Source organism: Dendrobium catenatum, unplaced genomic scaffold (assembly GCF_001605985.2).
Source record: "Dendrobium catenatum unplaced genomic scaffold, ASM160598v2 fragScaff_scaffold_231, whole genome shotgun sequence".
NCBI classification, from domain to species: domain Eukaryota; kingdom Viridiplantae; phylum Streptophyta; class Magnoliopsida; order Asparagales; family Orchidaceae; genus Dendrobium; species Dendrobium catenatum.
Window position 1 is genome coordinate 4,475,018 of NW_021318693.1, and position 21,626 is coordinate 4,496,643.

General features: G+C 36.6%; 1 protein-coding gene across 1 annotated transcript in view; it reads left to right on the forward strand.

The window, feature by feature from the left end:
• LOC110097818 (protein ALP1-like) overlaps positions 1-20,865 on the forward strand; it is a 33,589-nt gene extending 12,724 nt beyond the window's left edge. The window contains 2 exon segments of the mRNA XM_020824399.2: positions 19,457-20,365; positions 20,368-20,865. Of these exon segments, the coding sequence (XP_020680058.2) occupies positions 19,457-20,365; positions 20,368-20,498 (1,040 nt within the window). The 3' untranslated portion in view covers positions 20,499-20,865.
• Positions 20,866-21,626: the final 761 nt, after the last annotated feature.

The following is a 21,626-nucleotide window of genomic DNA, read 5'->3' on the forward strand; positions in this document are numbered from 1 at the left end:
ATGCTTATGTTTTTAGCTATGCAAATGCAAAGCTTCGTGCTTTAGCTTATACACACTATTAAGTTATTTAGAGATGGTTTAGTTTTGTTATGGTGTATGCCTGTTTAACGCAAGTGCACTTGTCGTGTCAAGTAATATACTGATGAAAATAGTGTCGACCCACTGGAAAAAAAAAAACTAAAAATTCCTAAGTTCAATTTAATACTATCTATTGAATTATTAAATTTTTCTAGCCTAATGAATTAAAATGGGTGGTGCAAATTAAGTTAAAAATTTTCAATGCATAAAATAAATTTATTATTTTTAAAAGTTTTAAACCTATGATATTTAAAAGTGCATGATTGCATTAGAGTGATTTTCTACCTATTGTTATTGTGGATTATAACATAAGTGCTCCTAGGGGTGTAAATAAGTTAAGTCGAGTCAAGAATCTCCCTAATCGAGTTAAGCTTGTTTAGCTGTTACTGAGATCGAGCTTGACTCAAGCTTGTTTACTAAGCTCGAGCTCGACTCGTTAAAAATTCATGGGCTCGAGCTCGTTTAGAAAGCTCGAGCTCGACTCGATTGTTGAGCTCAATTTCTTAGTTTTAAATTAAAAAAATCATTTTTTTAGAATTTTTATTTTTTTAATATATATTCATGTTTCCCCCACCCGATACATCGGCTCGAGTGGAGTTTATTTATTGTGGAATTTTGTTTCTCATGGGCGCAAGCTCCCGTGGTTAATTACATCTCAGACCGGAGCTCGAGAAAACTCTCGATTAAGGATCAGATATTATTCTTCCCAGACAAGGGATTGACACAAAAGGGAGACTAGAAGATCCTACTCAAAGGGAAATAAATGATTCAAATGGGCTTAATCAACATGCATAATTCATCTCAGCATCCGGAGGGACTAAGGTAGTTGAGGAGAGAAAGGAACTCATACACTCAAAACATACAGAATAAAAAGATGGAAGTGACGTCATCCATGTGACGTGGATAGGCAGGATTTATAGTCCCTGAAGAGAAGGAACTTACCCACCGTTTAGGCGTACTACGAGACACCCAATGTAGTAACCTCGAATCCTAGATCTAAGGTGGGTTTAGTGTTCTACCCAACACTAACACCCGTAACCTAACTAATGCACCTGGGCTTATATCCTGCCTCAAAAGGAAAGCCAGCTAACCATCTAAGCACTTAAAATCGATATTGTCCAGTCTTGATGAAAAATAGGTAGGTAGTTTAGTGTTTTAGAAGTACGGCCGACATCTAGAGAGTTTTCTAATTGGTCATGGGCTTATATAAGGTAAATGCTCCTACAGCTAATGCAATTAAAGTTTTAGTTTAATTGGTTTCTAATGCAATGCATGCTAGTTGAAAAGGCTTCCAAACCAGGTATGCATAGAATTTTAAAAACAGACTTATATAAAATAATTTTTAGAAAAGACTGAGCTTCCCTAGGTCCTTCACCTCATCCTCATTGGCCAGATTATCCGGACTTTACCCACAGACGGGAAAGTGTCTTATTAGAAGGAGAGAGAAGAATACATTGCAATGCATGCGATCCCGAATGATTCCGGCTATTCCCTAGGTAGTTAAGTTTCTAAGTTATTTAAATCTTAAAATTTTGAATATTAATTACGAGTAGAAAAAATAATTTGTCCCTAAAGAGCCTAGCAAAAATCAGGCCAAGCACATGTACGAAAAGAAATCTAAGAAAATCAGACAATTTATACCGCGCAATTAATGTAAACACATTAATATAAATAAACCCTAACTCCTAGAATTTTTCTAAGTTCGCTAGACGGATCCTTAATTATTATCCTTAGGGTGTCACTACATTAAGTAAGTTTAAATAAAATATTTAAGACTAACCCTTAGGGAAACATAAAAGCAGTAAACACACCAATCCTAAGATCTAGGAGGGCCTAAACTAAGTGCTCGTGCATCCTAGACATGCAAAAGATGATGAAAACAGTAATCAAACACGCTTTACGATGCGATTAGTGGATGATTGAAATTTAACCACCCACTAATCCTCCCACATGAATGTTATTCATAAACATAAATTAATGTTTAAAATTTCACAAGTGGATCTCTCAGAATTGGGGATTTAGAATATATGTAATTTAAAAATAATTTTAAAATACATATAAAATAAATAAACATATAAGTTTAAGAAAAATAATGTAATTAAAAATAATTTCATGTTCATATGAGTTAGAGATCCACTGGCCACCCAAAGAAGTTTAAAAAAGATTTGAAAATAATTTTTAATTTGAAAATAATTAACATATTATTTATTTTAATAACAGTTAAATAATGAAAGTAATTAAATAATGCAGAAATAAATCAAAAAAATAATTTTTATCTTTTGAAAATAATTTTAAATGAAAATACATAATTTTCTAAAGAAAATAAGGTATTATATCTAAAAATAGGATTTAAAATGAATTACAATGAAATTTTGAAGTTTTAGGTAATTAAAAGTAATTTTAAAAATAATTTAAAATAATAGATATTTGAAAATAATTATTAAAATAAATTAATTATTAAGGTTTCTGAAATTTAGAATAACTTAATAAAAATAATTTTGTAATTTTGGAAAATAATTGAATTTTAAAATTAATTTATTATTAATTATTTAACCAAATTTAAAATTTTAAAAAAAAAGTAATTTTAAATTAAAAACGGTGGCGGCGGCTAGTGGGCCACAGGGCAACACGGGAGGTTCCGCGATTTTGGGCAATCATTACCAATGATTGACGCCGCCGCGTAATCATTGGTAATGATTATCGCGGCGCGGAAATCGATGCCGCAGTTTTAAACCACGTCGGACGCATCTTAGAACCATCTGATTGCTCGTGGTTTGAAACCAACGGCTCTGATTGAGCCAGACGAACAGCGTAACCGCGGGATCGAGTTCTGCCATCGATCCAAAATGCGGAACAGTGAGATCACGACCGTTGATTGAAAATCAACGGCGCAAATCTCTTCCCGGCAGAAGGAATGCGAATTCTGAAACCCTAAAACAAGTTTCGCTCCGTTCTCTCGATCCACTCGATAGAATACCATGAAATTTTAAATGTATTTACTAGGCATGAAGAGCATTCATGGGGGGCCCTTTTCAAGGTCTGAAATGCACTTTTCAAAAAGTTAATTAACCCTAAGTGTTGTGACCTAGGTCTAGGGTTTTTGGGGAATCTCACCGTTCGATTTTCTGGATCTTGATACGGTTGAGCTTGTAGATTGTCCTCGTATATTTCTCTAGTTGAAACCACAACCAAACGAGCTCTTGATCGTCGAGAATTGGTCTTGGAACGATTTTAGCCTTGGGTCGCGGGAAACTCGCCGCTGGTGGAGTCTTGGCGGCAGGTTTAGGTGGATAAAGGTGAAGAGTCCAAGGAGCTCACCCAAGCAAAGGCTCGGGCTAGGAGGCTCTAGGGAGAGAGTAATCGCAAGAAGCAGACTTATGAAACCCTAAACATCCTATTTATATGCCTAAGCTTCGATCCAACGGCTTAGATCTATTCTAGGGTTAATTAGGAGGGAAACCAGACTATTATGGTCTATTTATGGTCGTGGCTTGAGTTAAAGCTCAATAGGAAGGATTTAAATGTCTTAAACAAGGGGATTTTGACCAAATTAGACTTAATTTGACCAAATATGGCTTGGTTTGACGAAGCTAAGTGTTGACCTAGTCAACATGGTCAAGCAAGTCCAAAGGGATAAGGGGTCGGATCAAAGAAGGTTTGAAATTGATTTGGGCTCAAGGGTTCAAATAGGGTCAACCTAGGTTGACCTAGTCAACCAGGTTGACCCAGGACATGGGCCTGGACCTAGTATGTTGGATCTGACCCACTGAGTCCAGGGGAGGTGAGAATTGAGCCAAGGAGGGTGTGAAATTGTTTTGAAATCAAAAGAAAGCATTTGGGTCAATTTGAGTCAACTCAGGTTGACCTGGTCAACCAAGTTGACCCAGGGCCTGGGTCTGGGCTCAACAGACTTGGTTTGACCCATTGAACACAAAGGAGGTGGTCTTGGGGCATGGCTTGGTTAATTTGACCAGGTCAACCCTTTGACCCAGGATTTTGACAAATTCAGGGTCAACATTCACCATTTTGATGCACACTTAATCCACACTAGTACAACACTCCAAACACATATAGACAAGCCATTCCCTCTCAATAACACACATAAACGACTCCACAATGTGTCAACCTCTTAACATAAAGACTAAGACTACTATTTATATTTTCTCAAAATAATTGAACTAGCGTACTGGCTTGATGGCACTGCAGTGCTGCCGAACCGGTGCGTCGATTCACCATTCGTTGCTTCTCATTGGTTCAACCGTCTCCCGCTACGGCGCTAAGCAATTTTGGGCCACAGTGCTTCCTGGATAGCGCCTCGATGTTAAGCTCTCCAACCTATTTTCTAAGAGCTCTCTGATGCGGTGCTGGAACGAGCTTTGACGCTACTTTAATTTTCCTGATTTTTTCAATGTTCCTGCACAAAACATAAAGATTAAAAGTACAAAATATCATAAGATAAGTAATTTGGAATTAACATTTTTTCTCTTATCACCTGTCCCTTAATAGGAGTAATTTTTTATGATAAAAACATTCATAAGTGGTTGAATCTCAGTTCTAAAACATCATTTCAGTGTTTGTTTGATAGACCGTTCATGAAAGTGATAAGATCTTATTTTCAGAAAGTTTAGAAATGAGTTCGTCTTGTGAGAGATTACTTGAATGGCTTTGTGTTTGACCTCAAAGTAGAGGTTAGTGGTCAGCAAAAAATAATGATAAAATGCTATAAGATTATTATAGCCTATTTAAGCTAATGATGAATAAATTAGATGATTAGGATAGTTGCTTGCCCAAAAATTGCTTATGTAAAAATTAGTTGGGTTAACTAAGTTTTAGGTGAGATAATTAGGTTTATTAATTAGAATAGAACTTATTATGGACTAACTGATACAACAACACAACAACAACAACAACATCAAGCCTTTATCCCACTACGTGGGGTCGGCTACATGAATCCTTTTTCTCCATTGTGTCCTATTAAAAGTCAAATTCTCGTTTAAATCTAATAAAGATAGGTTATTCCTAATATTTTCTAACCAAGTCTTTTTAGGTATACCCCTACCTTTCTTAACATAAGTCAAATCTAATACCTCTACTCTCCTAACCGGGTCATCGGAAGGCCGTCGTTTTATGTGACCAAACCATCTAAGGCGACTCTCTCTAATCTTATCTTCTACTGGAGCTACTCCAACCTTTTCACGTATATGCTCATTTCATATCCTATCTCTAAGGGTAAAGCCACTCATCCACCTGAGCGTCCTCATCTCAGTGATAATTAGAATATTTATTTAATTAAAATAATTATATTGATTAAGAATTGTTTTGATGATAAGTCATTAATTAATGATTAGTATAATAAATTATCAAAGCATTCTTAGAGTGATTTATTAATGGTTTTATTAGGACAACATTGTATTAACTAGCCTAATTTTTTAGTTATTCTTTAAAATAGTTCTTAGTCATACAATATATAATGAAAAGTATATTGAATCAGCTGAATTAATTAAGCTAGTTGGTCACCAGTCAAATGATTAGTCAAACAAACTATTTTTATTAGTCATAGGATGATGATGTACAAATCAATTAGTATAACCACAATATTAGTAACTATTAGGCTAATAAATTATTTTAATCAGCTGTTTGGTAATTGATTAAAACTAATAATATAATTAAGTATATATTACTAAGTAATCAAAATACTAGTTTCAATTTTGAAATAACTAAAAGCTGCTTCTCATTTTGTAAAATGTTATTAAGATATTACTGTTGTAATTTCACGCATTTCATTCTCAGCTTGAATAGTTGTTACGGTACAGCCCAAACCGGCCCAAGAGGGGCCTATTCAGACATATAGGAGGCGGGCTAAGCCGCCTCCTTTAGGGACTAACCGCCTAAGCAAGTGCCCCCCCCCCCCCCCCGGCGGCAATTAGATAGAGAGATAGAGAGAGAGAGAGAGAGAGAGAGAGAAGGCGGTTTATGCATGAGGAGGCTAATTTGAATTTATTTTATATTATGAAGCTTTTATTAGTAGGTGGGGTATTTTAAAGCATAAGAAGGTAGGGTTGGGGTTTATGTTTTGATTATTGTTTCTCTTGGAGTTCTCTTGGTGGTTTTGGGCTCTAGATTCATCATCTAGAGATTGGAAGAGAATGATCCTCCTCTCGAATTGAGGATCAATTGTATCTTTGATTGTTCTTGCCTTTGGTTTTATTCCTATAATACAATCTACTATTTTTTATTGTTTTCATTGGAGATCTTGAAGTTTTCTCGCTGTTTTCACCAATTCTTATTAGGGTTGCTTGCGAACTCAAGTATTTCCTGTTAGGGTTGCTCGCGAACTCAAGTATTTCCTATCAATACTCTCATAACACATCCTGATATATTTATAGATTTATTTAAGCCTCCATCAATAGGTATCTTTCTTCCTCATTAAGATATTATTTTTCATTCATTATTTTCAAAATTATTTTTTTGAACTTCCTTTTATTCTTTCTTGAGGACAGTAAGCACTAATTATGCTTTATAATTTTCAATCACCATACGTAATAGAAAGCACCCTATAACTAATTTCATCCCCTCAACAATTTTACGTTATGATTCTTATTCATTGTTACCTTTACTTCTATTATATCCCTTTCCAACATAATTATTTAAGTAGATTTATGTACATTTTCACAAAATTAGTTGCAGAAAGTTTGTGAATATACTTGCATTAAGTTTATAGCGACCCAGATCTAATGTCCTATGAGCTTAATTTTTAAAAGACCATTAAAACAGGCCAATTGTATCTTGAACTCTCCAATGACCTCGCATTTCCTGTCGCCACCTTCCACACTTGAACTATGCAAACTCATTCGCAACCACCCGTTTCATCTTGCCATCAACTAAATTTGGACCCATGGCTACTTTTCATGTTAGCTCATCCAACAACAATTGTCTACTCTATTGCCTTTATTGGGTCAATAGATGGATCAAAACACAAATAATGATAAAAAAACAATGCGTTTATTTTTCTTAGAACTATCATAACAGATTAGGTTCATTCAAAATTTTAAACTTTTGGATAAATAAAATTACCAATAAACATGTAATAGCAAGTAAAAGTTTATAAGAAAGATACTTCATTTACATGGATAGTTACTTTTAGGAGGGAATTCTTTATATCAATGTGAGGCTTGATTTTTCTTTTTGGGGTGATTTTTATCTTATTCACATCTTTTAAATATTTAAAGCATTTATTTTATAAGATTTATTGAAGTTTTATCAAGTAAAATACACGGAGGGTTTTCTCTTCAGTGTAAACTTGCGTAGTTTCTAAATTTATTATCCATTATTTTCTTATGGAATTTTAGATTTTGAATGATTGATACATTTACCTTTTGGAATGAAAAAAGTGCATTTGTTGTCTTTAAATTAAAAATAAAAAATTTTCGCTAAAACTAAGAATAGTAAGTTGAGGATTGTGATTTTTTGGTGTTTTTATCCTGTATCTCATTCTATGTCGTATTAAAAAATCTAGACCCTCATTATCCTACACAATATAATAGAGGGGGGGAATTTAGGAGAAAAGAAAGATTTAACTTCCTGTGTAAACTCAGTAATTGATGGTCCAATGCAATGCATTCATACCCATATTTATAGGAATAGGGTTACAGGGATAGTTCAAATAATTTCTCATTTAAATGTAGAAAAATTCTAATAAGGAAATAAATATTACAAATATTATAATCCTAATGAAAAGAATAATTCTAATAATTTCTTTTAATGAAAATTAAGCACATAAAAAGAAAAATAAATACTAGAAATAATCTAAATTAGTTAAAATAGCTCTAAATAATCTTGATGCATTCCTTATGTTGCATCATATACAGAAGTAGAGTATCTGAGTGTACAAAACTATTCACAAATATGAAATCCCTTTAAAACTATTGGTGTTTCATATTCCATGGTTCCTTATTCAAGTTTACACTTGATTTAAACCTTGAAACTCAGAAGTTAGGTAATTTCTCAGGTTTATGCTGTTAGAAACCAACTATATGTCAATGCATTGGGTTGAGAGGAATGGTTGAATGTTTCTTCTACTAGTAATCTTTAGGATAATTGTTTTGGTTTGTGTTACTCATTGCCTATGTTCCTTGATTAAATCTTTTTTTTTATTTCTGTTATTTGTTTGATATCTTGTAAGGTTACCTTTGATGATGATAATCATATTGCTCTCTTTAGTTATACAGAAACATGACCATTTATGCCACTGCTGAAGTGGTCATCTCCATGAATAGCTCTATCTGCTAACCTTTCTTTCTGGGCCCTACCACCTTCTTTGCTTCCTTCCATATGGACCATGTTGTTTCATTTCTTTAACCGCATCAAACTACTACCTCATCGAGTAATGTACTTGGCGTTAATTATACTGTGCATGGGTGGCGAAATGGAACTGATCGACTTGTTTTATTGACTTCAGAGTTATTTGAAGCTTATGCACAATAATTATTAATGGACGACTTAAAGAAGTTGTGTTTTCAGGAATCAAGCCTGCATTCTATGTTATAAGTTCCCAATATTTGATAATTCCAATTAACTTGTGAGGAGATTTGAGTTCCTTGTTTGAGATTCAGCAATTCAGGTTGATATATCTGTCTATAAATATGGTCAGAGATCAATCTGATAACAGAATACCAAAATGTTTCCTGATGCCAAATTGATCTGGGACTTATAATGGAGATGCTTATGGAAGTAGTGGGTTTATGTGATCCTTGGGTCTTCTTGGCAAGTAACGGTTTCTTTCATGATTCAAGAACCCAAAATCTATGGTTTCTAGGTTTTTTCCCACTAAGAAGGCCTTCATGCATGCATAGGATTAGGGTTTTTTTTGAGAATTTCAAGAAGTGAAAGTGATATGATGATAGCTAATCAGAAACATGCAAGATCACATGGACGTGTGATCAAGATGGGCAAATTGTGAGGTTTACCTAGCAAGTTGATGATTCAACCCTAATTAGGATTTCTTGATGTCTTCCTGCGTTACTATTTGCCAAGAGATTTCTCATGTAAACTAAATGGAAAGGACGAGAGGAGTCACGAACTCTTTGGGATCCAATCCAAGGAGTCTTGTGGATCTTCCAAAACATTTTAGGATTCATGTATCGTCCTTACAGGCATGATTTTAGAGAGTGGATGAGGGAATCAGCCAATTAATAGGAAAGAGTGGAGAGAGAATATTTGCCAATTTTTCAAATCAAATTTTTTCTGTCTAAACAGTGGGCTTATAAGCTTATATTTATAAGAAAACTAAGCAAATTGCTAACTCTTGATGAGGTCTATTTCCTTATCATGTATGAAGATGAGATATCTAGTAAGGAATCATCCTTCTTGACAACTTATTACATTTATTTGATAGGCTATCTGATGTAGACAAAAGGGGGTCAACACTAGTCCAAAATAAATCAAATTTTGGCTTCCCTTGAGTCTAGTAGTTTAACATATTTGAGCTTAACTTTTAGTTCATTTATGAGCTGGACTTTAGTTCATTTATTGAACTAAGGATTAGCTCATTATGAGCTAACATTTTAGTTCATTTATTATCTTTTAATTAATGTCTTTTATGCTTTTTATGTTAGTATTTATGTTTGTCTCTTGGAATTCCAAATCGGCCTTTGGAATTCCAAGATTTTATTTTCCCCATGAGGTGGCCCTTTGGCTTCCTCCTTGGCTTTTCGTATTTTGCATTTTTCCCCATGGAATTCCGGCCGGCCGCTGGTTTTCCCGTGCCTGGGCTCTTTCCCGAGGCCATGGCCCCTTGGTTCCCGCGCGGCCTCCTTGGCTCCCGCGGCTGCTCTTCGGTTCCTGGTTTGGGGCTGAATTCCGTGAGCAAGGGGGGAGGATTTAAGTGTTTTAATGCTTGTGATGTTTAGGTTATTGTGATAATTATTGTAATATGTCTTTTGGCCTTCCCCTTTCATACCTATATATATGGGGGGGTATTGTAATGTTTTAAAAAAGTTGAATGAAATGTTATTTTTGGAAAAAAAATCTGTTAACCTGCGGGTTGCTTGGAAATCCTGCGGGCTCTTTCCACCCTTCTTTCTCATCCCCTCCGGAAATCCTGCGGGCTCTTTCCAACCTTTCTTCTCGGGCTTCTAATCTCTTTCGTCTCTCCGCATGTGCCACTCCATCTGTATCTTTCTTCTCCAAGTGCAGCAACTTTAGGGTGTCATCATTTTGTTTCGAGTCGAGTTTGTGTTTTTAATTTCTTTTTGTTTCTTTAAAATGAAATGTAAGAGTTTGTTCGTCCCACTTCTCTCCTACTTTGTCAATTTCGTCCGTAGAAGTCCGTCGTGTCTTTTGTGATCAAGAGATATAGGCTCCCTATATTTTTTGACTGCATTACTATCACATAAACTTGATAAATCCTAACTAAATTCAAGATAAATCATGAGCTTTGAATTATAATTTATCATCTTTTAATAGTGGTCAGCCTTATTATATGTCTTTAATTGTGGACTTTGGCTTTGACTTATTCAAATCTTGATTATTCCTTTAAAATTTGTCCTTATTGATGATGTGAGAGGAAACCATATCTAAACTGATTCTACCCATTTGGCATAATTTAAGATCATGCCTTGATATTATAAGTTTCCTTGCTTTTAAGCTTTGTTGATTTGGAATTCTTTCCAAATTCAAATCAGCCTTGATTTGAAAGGCTTCGATCGATCGCTCAATTATGTAATTGATTAGGGAGTGATTATTTTCCTTTTTAAGTTGATTTGATTTGAGATTTAATTGGAGATTAGATTGATACATTAATTAGGGGATCTAATTATTGCGTTAATTAGGGATTTGATTGGGAATTAATTAAGATTAGATTAGTAAGCTTTTTCCTACTTACTTTGGCTCAAATATATAAATAAAGCCCCGAGGACAGCTGTTGAATGTATGATGAGAAGAGAGAAAGCTTGAGAGCTATTGTTATTCTCTATTGTTCTCCAATATGGTGCAATTATCCCCTCCCCGTGGACGTGGGCATTTTCGCGGAACCACATCAATCGCCATGTTCTTTGAGATTGATTGTGTTGTGAGATTTTGTTTCTGCTTTGATTGTTTGCAGAACAGTTGGTATCAGAGTCGAATTTCTGCAATTTCAAGCGACAACATGAAAAATGAAAGTTTTTTTTTCGTTGGTTCCTATGGTTCGTCGAGGCAAAGGAAAATTTTCTGGATGTGATTCCTGGTTTGCACGAAGCGAGTTTGTGTCATGCTTGGAGGTGCGGACGTCTGGTTTGAAGACGCGTGATAGCGCAGAACCGGAAGGCCACGAATCACCTGGGTTATCACATGCAGACAAACTAAACAATTCATATACAGGCAGCTTAGGGTGCTTGCGTGTGGCCCATCCAGGCGAAGCAGAGGCAACATTTCTTGCATAGAGGCGCGGCTTCACGTGAGTTTAAGCAGATCAGGCATGTGCGCGAGGCTCAGGTATTGTTGCGCGCATAACCTAGTAGGAGATCCACCTAGTCGCATGCCAGTTAGCGCATGTGAAAAACGTGGAAGATTTGTCTACATGGGTTCGGAGGGCTTGTGGGTTTGTGGCAATGAGGCAGATCTCGTACAGGAGTAGAGGAAGAAGTAGATCAGGCGCGTGCAGCTAAGAGCTTTTGAGGTGAGATTTTCTGGGTCGAGCAGATACATTCGCAAGGAAGACGGCTTGGATCGAGAGGCTTAAGTCCAGCAAGCGCAATTTCGCGAGTAAGCATTTGGGTCAGATCTAGTTGTTGGTCACGGGTGTTTTAGCAGGCAGATTGGCTTGCAGGAGATCGTACGTGAGGCACGTTTGCACTGCGATTTTGTTAGGAGACGTCCGAGTCACTACAGGCAAAAAGTTTGGATTGATTAGACGCACCGGGCTTGATTAATTGCTGAGTCAGATTGGTGCAATTCTAACACCATAAGGAGATTTCAATTTGGTGGAGGCTATGAGATTCGGTGGAGCTATCGAGACATGCACCTCGATGGTGGAGAAGGCGTTAATTCATCAAGTGGTTACACATCATGTCAAAATTGGCGTGATGAAATTTGACGGCAAAGGGAACTTTGACATGTGGTGATGTGAGGTGATGGATGCGGTGTGCTCTTTAAATCTGAAGGATATTCTGGATGGCGATGAACGTTCTGAAGAGATGTTTAAGAGTGATTGGCTCAAAATGAACCGGAGTGCTTGTGGCTTAATCAGAAATGGCTTATCTCAATTTATCAAGTATGGGGTGATGATGCAGACTTTTGCTAAGAAGCTATGAAAGACTTTGGAGAATAAATATTAGACGAAGAATGTGGATAATCGTATACATATGAAACGGCGACTCTACAGGTTTCAGATGAGGCATAGGATTACAATTGATAAGCATTTGAATGACTTCACAAAGCTGTTGGCAGATCTTTTGAATTTGGATGAGGAGGTTGGAGATGAAGACAATGTGCTCCTTATAATGAATTCATTCCCGAAGGAGTATGAAAATTTCACGATGACGCTCATTCATGAGAAGGAGTTCTTGAACTATGGTGGGTGACTACTGCATTGCTGAATCACGAGTTCCGGCGTTGGGACAAGGAATCTGCAAAGATGAATTTAGTTGAGGCTCTCATGCTCCAATGAGGAAGATTTGAGAAATAGAAGAATAAAAGAGGCGGCAACGGCAAGCAGGGCAAGTTTAGTGGGCACAGTTTTGGGAAGAATCAGTGTGTTATCTACTTGGAGACTGGTTATTGGAATAAAGATTGTCCGAAGTTGAAGGAGAAGGAAAAAGAGTATCCACTGGGGCTAACCTTAGTGTAGAAGAGCATGACGAAGATTCAAATGTATCACTATCTGCAGTTTCTTAGAGTTTGGATTCATATGGTTCATGCTAGATTTTGGATACTAGTGCTACCTATCACATTTGTCCCACTCGAGAGTGGTTCAGTACTTACAAGGAGCTTGATAGTGGTGTTGTGACCATGGGAAATTATCAGGCATGTCGTACTATTGGTGTATGAAGCATTTTCATCATGATACATGATAGTACTGTGAGAGAACTAACTGATGTGAGACATGTTCCAGATATTTGCTATCTATTAGGGCTTTAGAGACCAAGGGCTATAGGGTAGTCGTTGAGACAGGAGTTCTAAAAATATATCATGGAGCTTTGATTTTTCTGAAAGGGGGTTCGTCACCACAACATTTACTACCTTCAGGGAAAAACATTGATTGGAATGGCTACTCTTGCAGATGATTCTTCTGATGGCACTGCATTGTAATGCAGCTAGCTCATGCCGAAGAGGCTTCTCTTATAGTTTTGGTGAAGCGATGATTGATCAAAGGAGAAAGTACCTACAAGCTTGATTTCTGTGAACATTGTGTGTTTGGCAAGAAGATGTGTATCCTTTGGTACTGTCATCTATAATACAAAGGGTAACTTGGATCATGTTCATATAATGTTTGAGGCCTGATAAAGACAGCGTCATTCGGCGAGCGGCAATACTTTGTCTCTTTTGTTGATGATTACTCCATATGTATTTGGATGTACACCATGAGGCGCAAGAGCTAGGTACTAGAGATTTTTTAGAACTTGTAAGAAGAGGATTGAGACTCAGACTGGCAAAGAGATCCAGTGTATCAGATCAAACAATGGGGGCGAATGCACTTGAGATGCATTCTTGTAAGAGTGTCAGAGATCTGGGATAGAGCACTACTTCACTAGTATAAGAGACACCACAATAGAACGGGGTGGCAGAGAGGATGAACTGGACTTTGGTGGAGAAAGTTCGGTGTATTTTATCCAATGTTGGGTTGAATAGAGTCTATTGGGCTGAAGTAATAGATTATGTTTGTCACTTGGTGAACCGTCTGCCTTCTATAGTTATTGGGAAAAGACTTCAAAGGAGATGTGGTCAGGACATCTTGCTAAAGATTATGAGCGCTTGAGAGTATTTGGGTGTCTAGCCTACTATCATGTTCAGAATGATAAACTGGAATCTCAGGCAAAGAAGACAATCTTTATTGGCTTTAGGCATGGAGTCAAGGGCTTCAAACTATATGATCCAGTAGAAAAGAAGATTGTCGTCAGCAGTGTTTAAAATTGCACAATTGGGTATTGAGGCATTTTTTGTTCATAAGGCGGCGTAAGCCTCAGTGTTTTGAGGCGTAAGCCTCAAAATTAAAAAATTGCATAAAGTGATAATAAATGTAAAAAGTAATTTTTTTATATGATGCTTAAATAATAAGTTAAATTATGACATATTAACTTCCTATTGAATTATGAATTAACAAATTTATATACATATGAAACAAAAAAATTGCACAAGATCTAAAGTGACAAGTAATAAATTGTATGAAATAAAATTAAAATCCAAATATTATAAAATCAAAATAATATTAAATATAGAAATTGCATAAAGTATCATATAACATCAAGTTCAACTCCAAAAATTTTTTTTTATCAATTCTTTACTCACTTACATTTAATTCTTAGTGAAAACTGTAATAGTTGGCAATAACTTAAGAATTATTTGCACTGTCATCACTGAGGTGGTCTTTATCCAAGTTGTTGCATAACAAATTAGTCTATCCCCTTCCTCATTTGGTAGACTTGAATGCCTCCCAATATGCTTCTTTTTAATTTATATCAATCATATTCATCTTTTAGAAATATTTTCATCAACATAAATATGAGATTAATGCTCCAAAATTTTTAGGATAGTTTTGTGCATCTTTCAAGTGATTGTCGGTGACGAGTACGGCGAAAGCCGCGGGATAGAGGTAGATGCAATCGAGAGGAAGTTGTTGTGCTCAAATGTGCTTGAATGCATGATTTATGTTAGTTTTAACCAAAAAAAATACAAATAGGGTGAGGCGTAAGCCTCATGCTAGCGAGGCGAGACGTACCTCAAGGCGGGCCTCAGCCAAGCTGAGGCTTAAGCCTCATAAAAAAGCTAGAGGCATAAGCCTCGAGGCGTTTTTCACTAAAATTGCGCTGAGGCGAATCTCAAGGAAAGCATCGTATTGCGCAATTTTAAACAATGGTCGTCAGTAGAGATGGTACTTTTGATTAGGCGAGTATGTTGAAGCCTCGAGACTCTAAGCAGGTGGAGAGTCCACTGGGAGTCTGGGACCGTAGATGCACTGCAGAAGCTGGAGTTTGATTCAAATGCAACTCCACTTGTTCCACAAAAGTCAATCATTTCTACCCAGGTACCTGATTCAGCTGCAGATTAGGAGGTAGAAGATGAAGTTGATGATGTGATTCCTGCTAAAAAGCATCTATTGCGAAGAATAGGTCCAGGTGTCAGAATGTCCCAAAATTAAATTATAATTAAAGAAGTTCATAAAGTATTTTACACATGCATGTTAGACACGTTTGTCCAATTTATTTTTTATATATTTTTTTAGTTAGACACATTTTTGGCATGTCTGATATGTGTCGGACACTACATACCTCTTTGAGGAGAAGTGTCGACGCATCATATAGCTTATCTGCCATTAGAGTTACTCCAACCTTTTTATGTATATGCTCATAACGCATTATGTCTCTAAGTGTAAAGCCACTCATCTGCCTGAGCATCCTCATCTTTTCAACACTTAATTTTATGCTTCTCTTTTAATGGCCAACATTGTGTGCCATAAAGCATGCAGGTCTCACCTTCATTTTATAATTTTTTTCCTAAGTTTACATGATAATTTTCTACCACACAGCAAGCCCGATGCATTCCTCCACTTCAACCATCCAGCTTGGATTCTACTAATAATATTCCCATCTATTTCACCATCGCATTGAACAATAGGCTCGAGATATCTAAAAGATGCACTTTTTTAAAGACTAGATCACCCAATGTCACAATCCCACCACTAGATCTATTTTTTTAATTACTTGATCACCCAATGTATTCGATTTATGCAACTATGTTCATAGGAAAAACTCACAAATTTTCACTTTTCCTTTAAGGGCTAAAAAATATGCTAATAAAATTTTACCATATTTGATGGCATGCTTTATAGTTATTCTTTATTTTTTTTTTAATAAAACTGTCATGTTCTTCAATATGTATCATTAGATTTTAATGAAAGATTTTACAATAATGCTATATGTGAGGAATTAGGATCGACCAATAAAAGTGTCCATGTTGAATGCTATAATTCTTGATTGCGAAACTTGGAGTTAGAATTGTAATTATAAATGTCTCTTGTTCTTTGTTGTTGGTGTCAAAAGCAATAATGGACTAACCTAGTGATGCAACTCTAAGATGCACTAATTTCTTGAGTTTTGAATGAGCTAAGAATTACGCATACACTAGATGCTTGAATTATATGAACCAAGTTTTAGAGATTTTATTTGATTTCTATTTCCTTCAAAGGGAGAAAAGATTTCTTTTGTTGCTTACATAAGTGATTTATCTTCATAAGTTTTGGGGATTGTAAAAATCCTGTCTAATTACACTCAACTTCTTACATAATATGTGCATCTCAAGGCAACTCAAAAATATTGATCGAGTACTCAATTGGCCTAATTCAGTTGAATCAATGATCAAATAAGCTTAGCATGACTTGTTAAGCACCATATAAAATCTGATATGCTATACTTAGTTGAAGCTCAAATGACCCTAAATTGGTAAACCAGTTGGTTCAATGGTATGTTAGTCGGCCATAGGTGAGGAATTATGTTCGATCGAACCTGTGACAAGGAGCCACACATGGCAAACGAAGAGCAAGCAATGGTGACAAAGTTTTTGCTATCACCTTTTGTAAATGTCTAAATGATACTCATTTTCAAATAATTTGGAAGTTTTTCACTGCTAATGAAAAATCTCTAGAGAAATTTCATGGATGAGACACTTCCTTTCAGCATTATATGAGTATTTGAGGCGACTGCCGCACAATCATTTATAGATCAGACATTGCTCTTTTCATTTTGTAAATCTCTTGACTTTTGTGCACACGTATCTGAAGTGCTTGTATTTTGAGCCTTCCATATGATATTTATTCTCTTTGTCGACAGTCCATATCGTAACTATTGAAATAGGCATTCCCCTCTTTGTAGCCATTTGAAGTCCGGATGATGCTCAATGTTGTCCTGTTGACTTCTGTATTGCTTGTTATAGTAGCTATGTTGGACACGTTCTTGACGATTGCAGCAATTGCATCATCCATCACTATCTTATGAACAAATATCATTCAATAAGCAACACTTCTTAGTTTGTAGACCTTACTCGGAAGTAGAGTTTCAACCAATCAAGCCGACTCGCGAGCTTTCTCGAACTCGACTCGGTAACAGGCTCGACTAGTCGAGCTTATCGAGCTCGAGCTCGAACAGGCCTCGAACTCGACTCGTCGGCTTGACGAGCTGCTCGACAGCGGAGCTCGCGGGCGGGAAATTCTAATCCATGGAACTTGCGAGTGGGAAATCGAAAATGACATAGCTCACAAATGGGAAATCCAAATTGATGGAGCTCGCACGTGGATCTCGACGGCGGACAAGCTCTGGACGACGACGTCAGTCATTTTCGACTACAAGTTCGGGTCCTCGGGATGACATCGCCGAAGTTCGGGAAGATGACGGAGAAGATCTGGACGACGGCATTCGTCTTTTTCGAGGTTCAGGTCCTCGGGTCGTTGTCGTCGGAGTTCGGGAAGAAGATGATGAGCTCGAGACCAAGTATATCGACGGTGGAGGTCGGGAAGACAGACGTGACAACGTACGAGGGACGACGAATGCGACAAGTTCGAAAGCGGAGCTCGGGACTGAGCTCGACGAGCTGCTCAACATGAAGACGAGTCGAGCTCGGTATTAGATAGTCAAGCTCGACTCGAACAACCCCTGGCTCAAACTCGACTCGACTCGTTTGCACCCCTACTCGGAAGCACTGCTATTCATGCTATCCGAGGATTTCTTCAAGCCAATCTTCAGACACATGCTTTTGCTTCAGCTGCATATAAGGACTGACTGAGGTGCCTCTTTCTTCTTCTTAATTTTCATAGGGGCATCTTGCACTACCGTCCCCCCAAACGAAACATAAAATTGATTATTTAAAAAAAGAAGCAGATGGAATGATGGTTTCAAATTAAGCGGTGATAGAAAGTTGCAAAGCAGAACATGCTGGAAAAGATACTCTAAACTAAGTAGTGATGGATTTCTTTTGACGATATAGGTTATATGTGGTTAGAAGCAGTCATCAGAAAATAAACCGAGTCTGAATAAGATGTTATTAAAAGATACGTAGTAGAGGGACTGGTATTTTTCTTAAGACGTTTCGAAAGGATGCAAGTGTCTATATACTGCATTTTTAAGTAATTGCATTTATGATTCATTGGAAATCCAAGCAACAGACATTAAGGCTTCATTTGGGTTGGCTTTCTTACTACTTCTTAAAGTAGCTTTCTAGTAAAAAAAATAAAAGTTTTATGCTAAAAAGCTGCTTTAAGAAGCAGTAAGAAAGCCGTCCCAAATGAAGCCTAAGATTGCTTATTGCCAGAAGCACTAGATCAGATAATGTTCTGGTGGTGCCTATTGTTTAGCATTTATGTTTTACTTTTACAGGTTTAATAGTTGCTATGAGTTGGCATTGATTTTTCATTCCTTAATGAAAATTGCTAATTTCTTTTCATGGAGCATCCTTCCATCTTATAACGAATAGCATTAGCTTGAGTAAGTAAGGTGTTGACATATTGTTGGCAGTACTTATAAAAATCATTAAGCATTTTTTATGTTCGTTCACTGGTTTAGCAACTTTTCTTCCATAGTCATTCTCAGTATGCTACCGTGGAAATACTACATGGATGCCTCTACAAAGTTATTAGACCTTTAAGAGGAGAGACCCTTACGTTTCTCTGAAAAATTAGCAGCAAGAAGACAGTACAACCAGGTTGTCCGCTTGAAGTTCTAGTGAACATTTGAAGGATAATTATAAATAAAAATGCTGAAAGTGCCCTAGGCAGGTGGTGCATCATGCATTTGAATTATTTGTGCACTACAAAAAGCCTTTCATTTGAGTTTCTTTTTATCTTAAATAGGTCTAAAGCATCTAGCTTCTCTTTTTGTTGGAAAAGGAACAGCTTTGAGGCTATGTCAATCCATTTTGTATAATTCAACTTGTTCATTACAACACAGAGATGCTTATCATCCATATTCTCTTATCAAATTATTGTTCTACTGGATCTTTCTCTTCTTAGTTGTCCTACTGTCTGCTCTTCATATTCTTTTCTTTTCTTCTTCTTCTTATCTGCTCTGCATATTCTATCAATTAATACTTGAAGAAATGAAAGTTTTTTTTTTTTTTTCTTTTTGAGAAGCATTGTATGATGCTCTCTTTCCCTATATTTATGGGAGATTGTTTCTTCTTTTGTTTTCTGCAACAGGATCATTATCTTTATCGAAAGATGTAGGAAGGTTTGAGTCTGTCTTCAAGATCTCAAGGAAGACCTTCAATTATATCTGTTCTTTAGTTAGGGATGACCTAATGGCAAAGACATCAAATGTAGTCTTTGCAAATGGTCAGGTTATGTCTATTGAAGATCAAGTAGCTATTGCTTTGCGAAGGCTGAGCTCCGGCGATTCCCTTCTGAGCATAGGCCTATCGTTTGGTCTGAACCATTCAACAGTTGCCCAGGTGACATGGCGGTTCATTGAGACCATGGAAGAGAGAGGCATGCATCATCTCCAATGGCCAAACTCTGAACAGGAAATTAAATCAATAAAATACAAGTTTGAGAGAGTCCGGGGCCTTCCAAACTGCTGCGGAGCCATCGACACCACCCATATCATGATGTGCCTTCCTTCTGCAGATTCTTCTAACAAGGTATGGCTTGATCCTGAGAAGAACCATAGCATGATACTGCAAGCTATTGTTGACCCTGAAATGAGATTCAGGGACATTGTCACTGGATGGCCTGGAAGCATGAATGAATTCGCTATCCTTCATGACTCCGGCTTCTTCAAGCTCTGTGAAAAGGGCTCGAGATTAAATGGAAAGATGGAGCTCAAAGACGGATCAGAAATAAGCGAATATATAATAGGCGACGCAGCTTTCCCACTCCTTCATTGGCTTCTCACACCTTACCAAGGCAAAGATTTATGTGCTTCCATGATAGAGTTCAACAAGAGACATTCTGCAACCAGAATTGTGGCGCAGAGGGCATTGGCGAGGTTCAAAGATATGTGGAGGATAGTTCAAGGTGAGATGTGGAGACCAGATAAGCATAAACTGCCAAGGATAATTCTTGTTTGCTGTATTCTACATAATATTGTTATTGACCAGGAAGATGAAGTGAGAGTGAGATGGTTCTATCTCACCATCATGATGTAAATTATAAGCAGCAGCTCTGCAATTTTTCTGACAAGGATGGAGTCACAACAAGGGATAAGTTGTCTCATTATTTATCTGGAAGACTACCTCCATGAACTGAACCTGAAGGTTGAGTTTGTTTTTTGCTTCTTTTCTTCTTCTTCTTTTTTTCCTTATTTTTCATGCCAATATACCATTCCAAACTATGGCTCTACTGCATTAATCTTTTTTATGCTGAAGAGGTACTTCTTGCTGGCAAACACCAGCCGATCCCTTTTTAAAATATTTCAATTGTATTTGAAGATCTTTTTAAAAGCATTTCTCTTTGTTTAAATATAGCACTGAGGTTCTCCTTCTCTTCTGGGCAAAATGTTCTTCACAAGACTTTGAAGTGTCTTCCTTCTTGATTGTTGTCTTAAATGTGAGGACTTCCATTACTTGTTTGTCATATTATGAAATGGCCAAATATGTTCCACCTGAAAATAGCTGTACCCTTTTGGTCATGCAATTGAAAATTATATGTAGAGTTTGGAGTTTTGTGTTGTGGATTAGTTTGCTGAGGAATTAAACAAGCACTATTTGAAGTCCTCCAAAAAGTTATAGCTAAGGTGACTTAAAAGTGGTTTATAATCAACTTTTTTATAAGTTTTTGCTTCATCAATGACAAGAAACTCACTGCATACTTCCAATCTGAGAATGAACTCCAAATTTTCTGAAGTCATTTTCTGTAAGTCTTTACACTTACAGTAAATCTTTGATGAAACAATCCCCTACTTGTAAAGATGCATCTTATCAAAAAAATTCCAAATAGATAAATCAACATAGAATATCAGGTTTAATTATGATGCCATCATTTATAAGAAAAGAGTTAAGAATATTTGAGAGTAAATTGTTCATCTGCTGAACTGCAAATAGCTTCATCCTTGATTGAACTGAAAGAAACAGTGCGAGTAAAACTATCAAGTTCTATCAATCTCTTCCATTTAAGTTAAAGACAGTGGATTTTGCCTAAATAACTTTAGATCTTGATAAATGAACTTTTAAATTTTATTAGAATTTAAGTTCCAAGTGATTAACTTTAAAATTTGAGTGCATTTTAAAAGATATAATCCCCTCTAGATTATTGAAAATCTAGTGTCAAACGGAGAACTGGCAGAAGTCTGGTAACATTTGTTGGTCAGGTAGATATACGGCGTCGGTTGATAGTCGGGTCGAAGTTCGGCGTCAGTCGGTGGTTGGGTGAA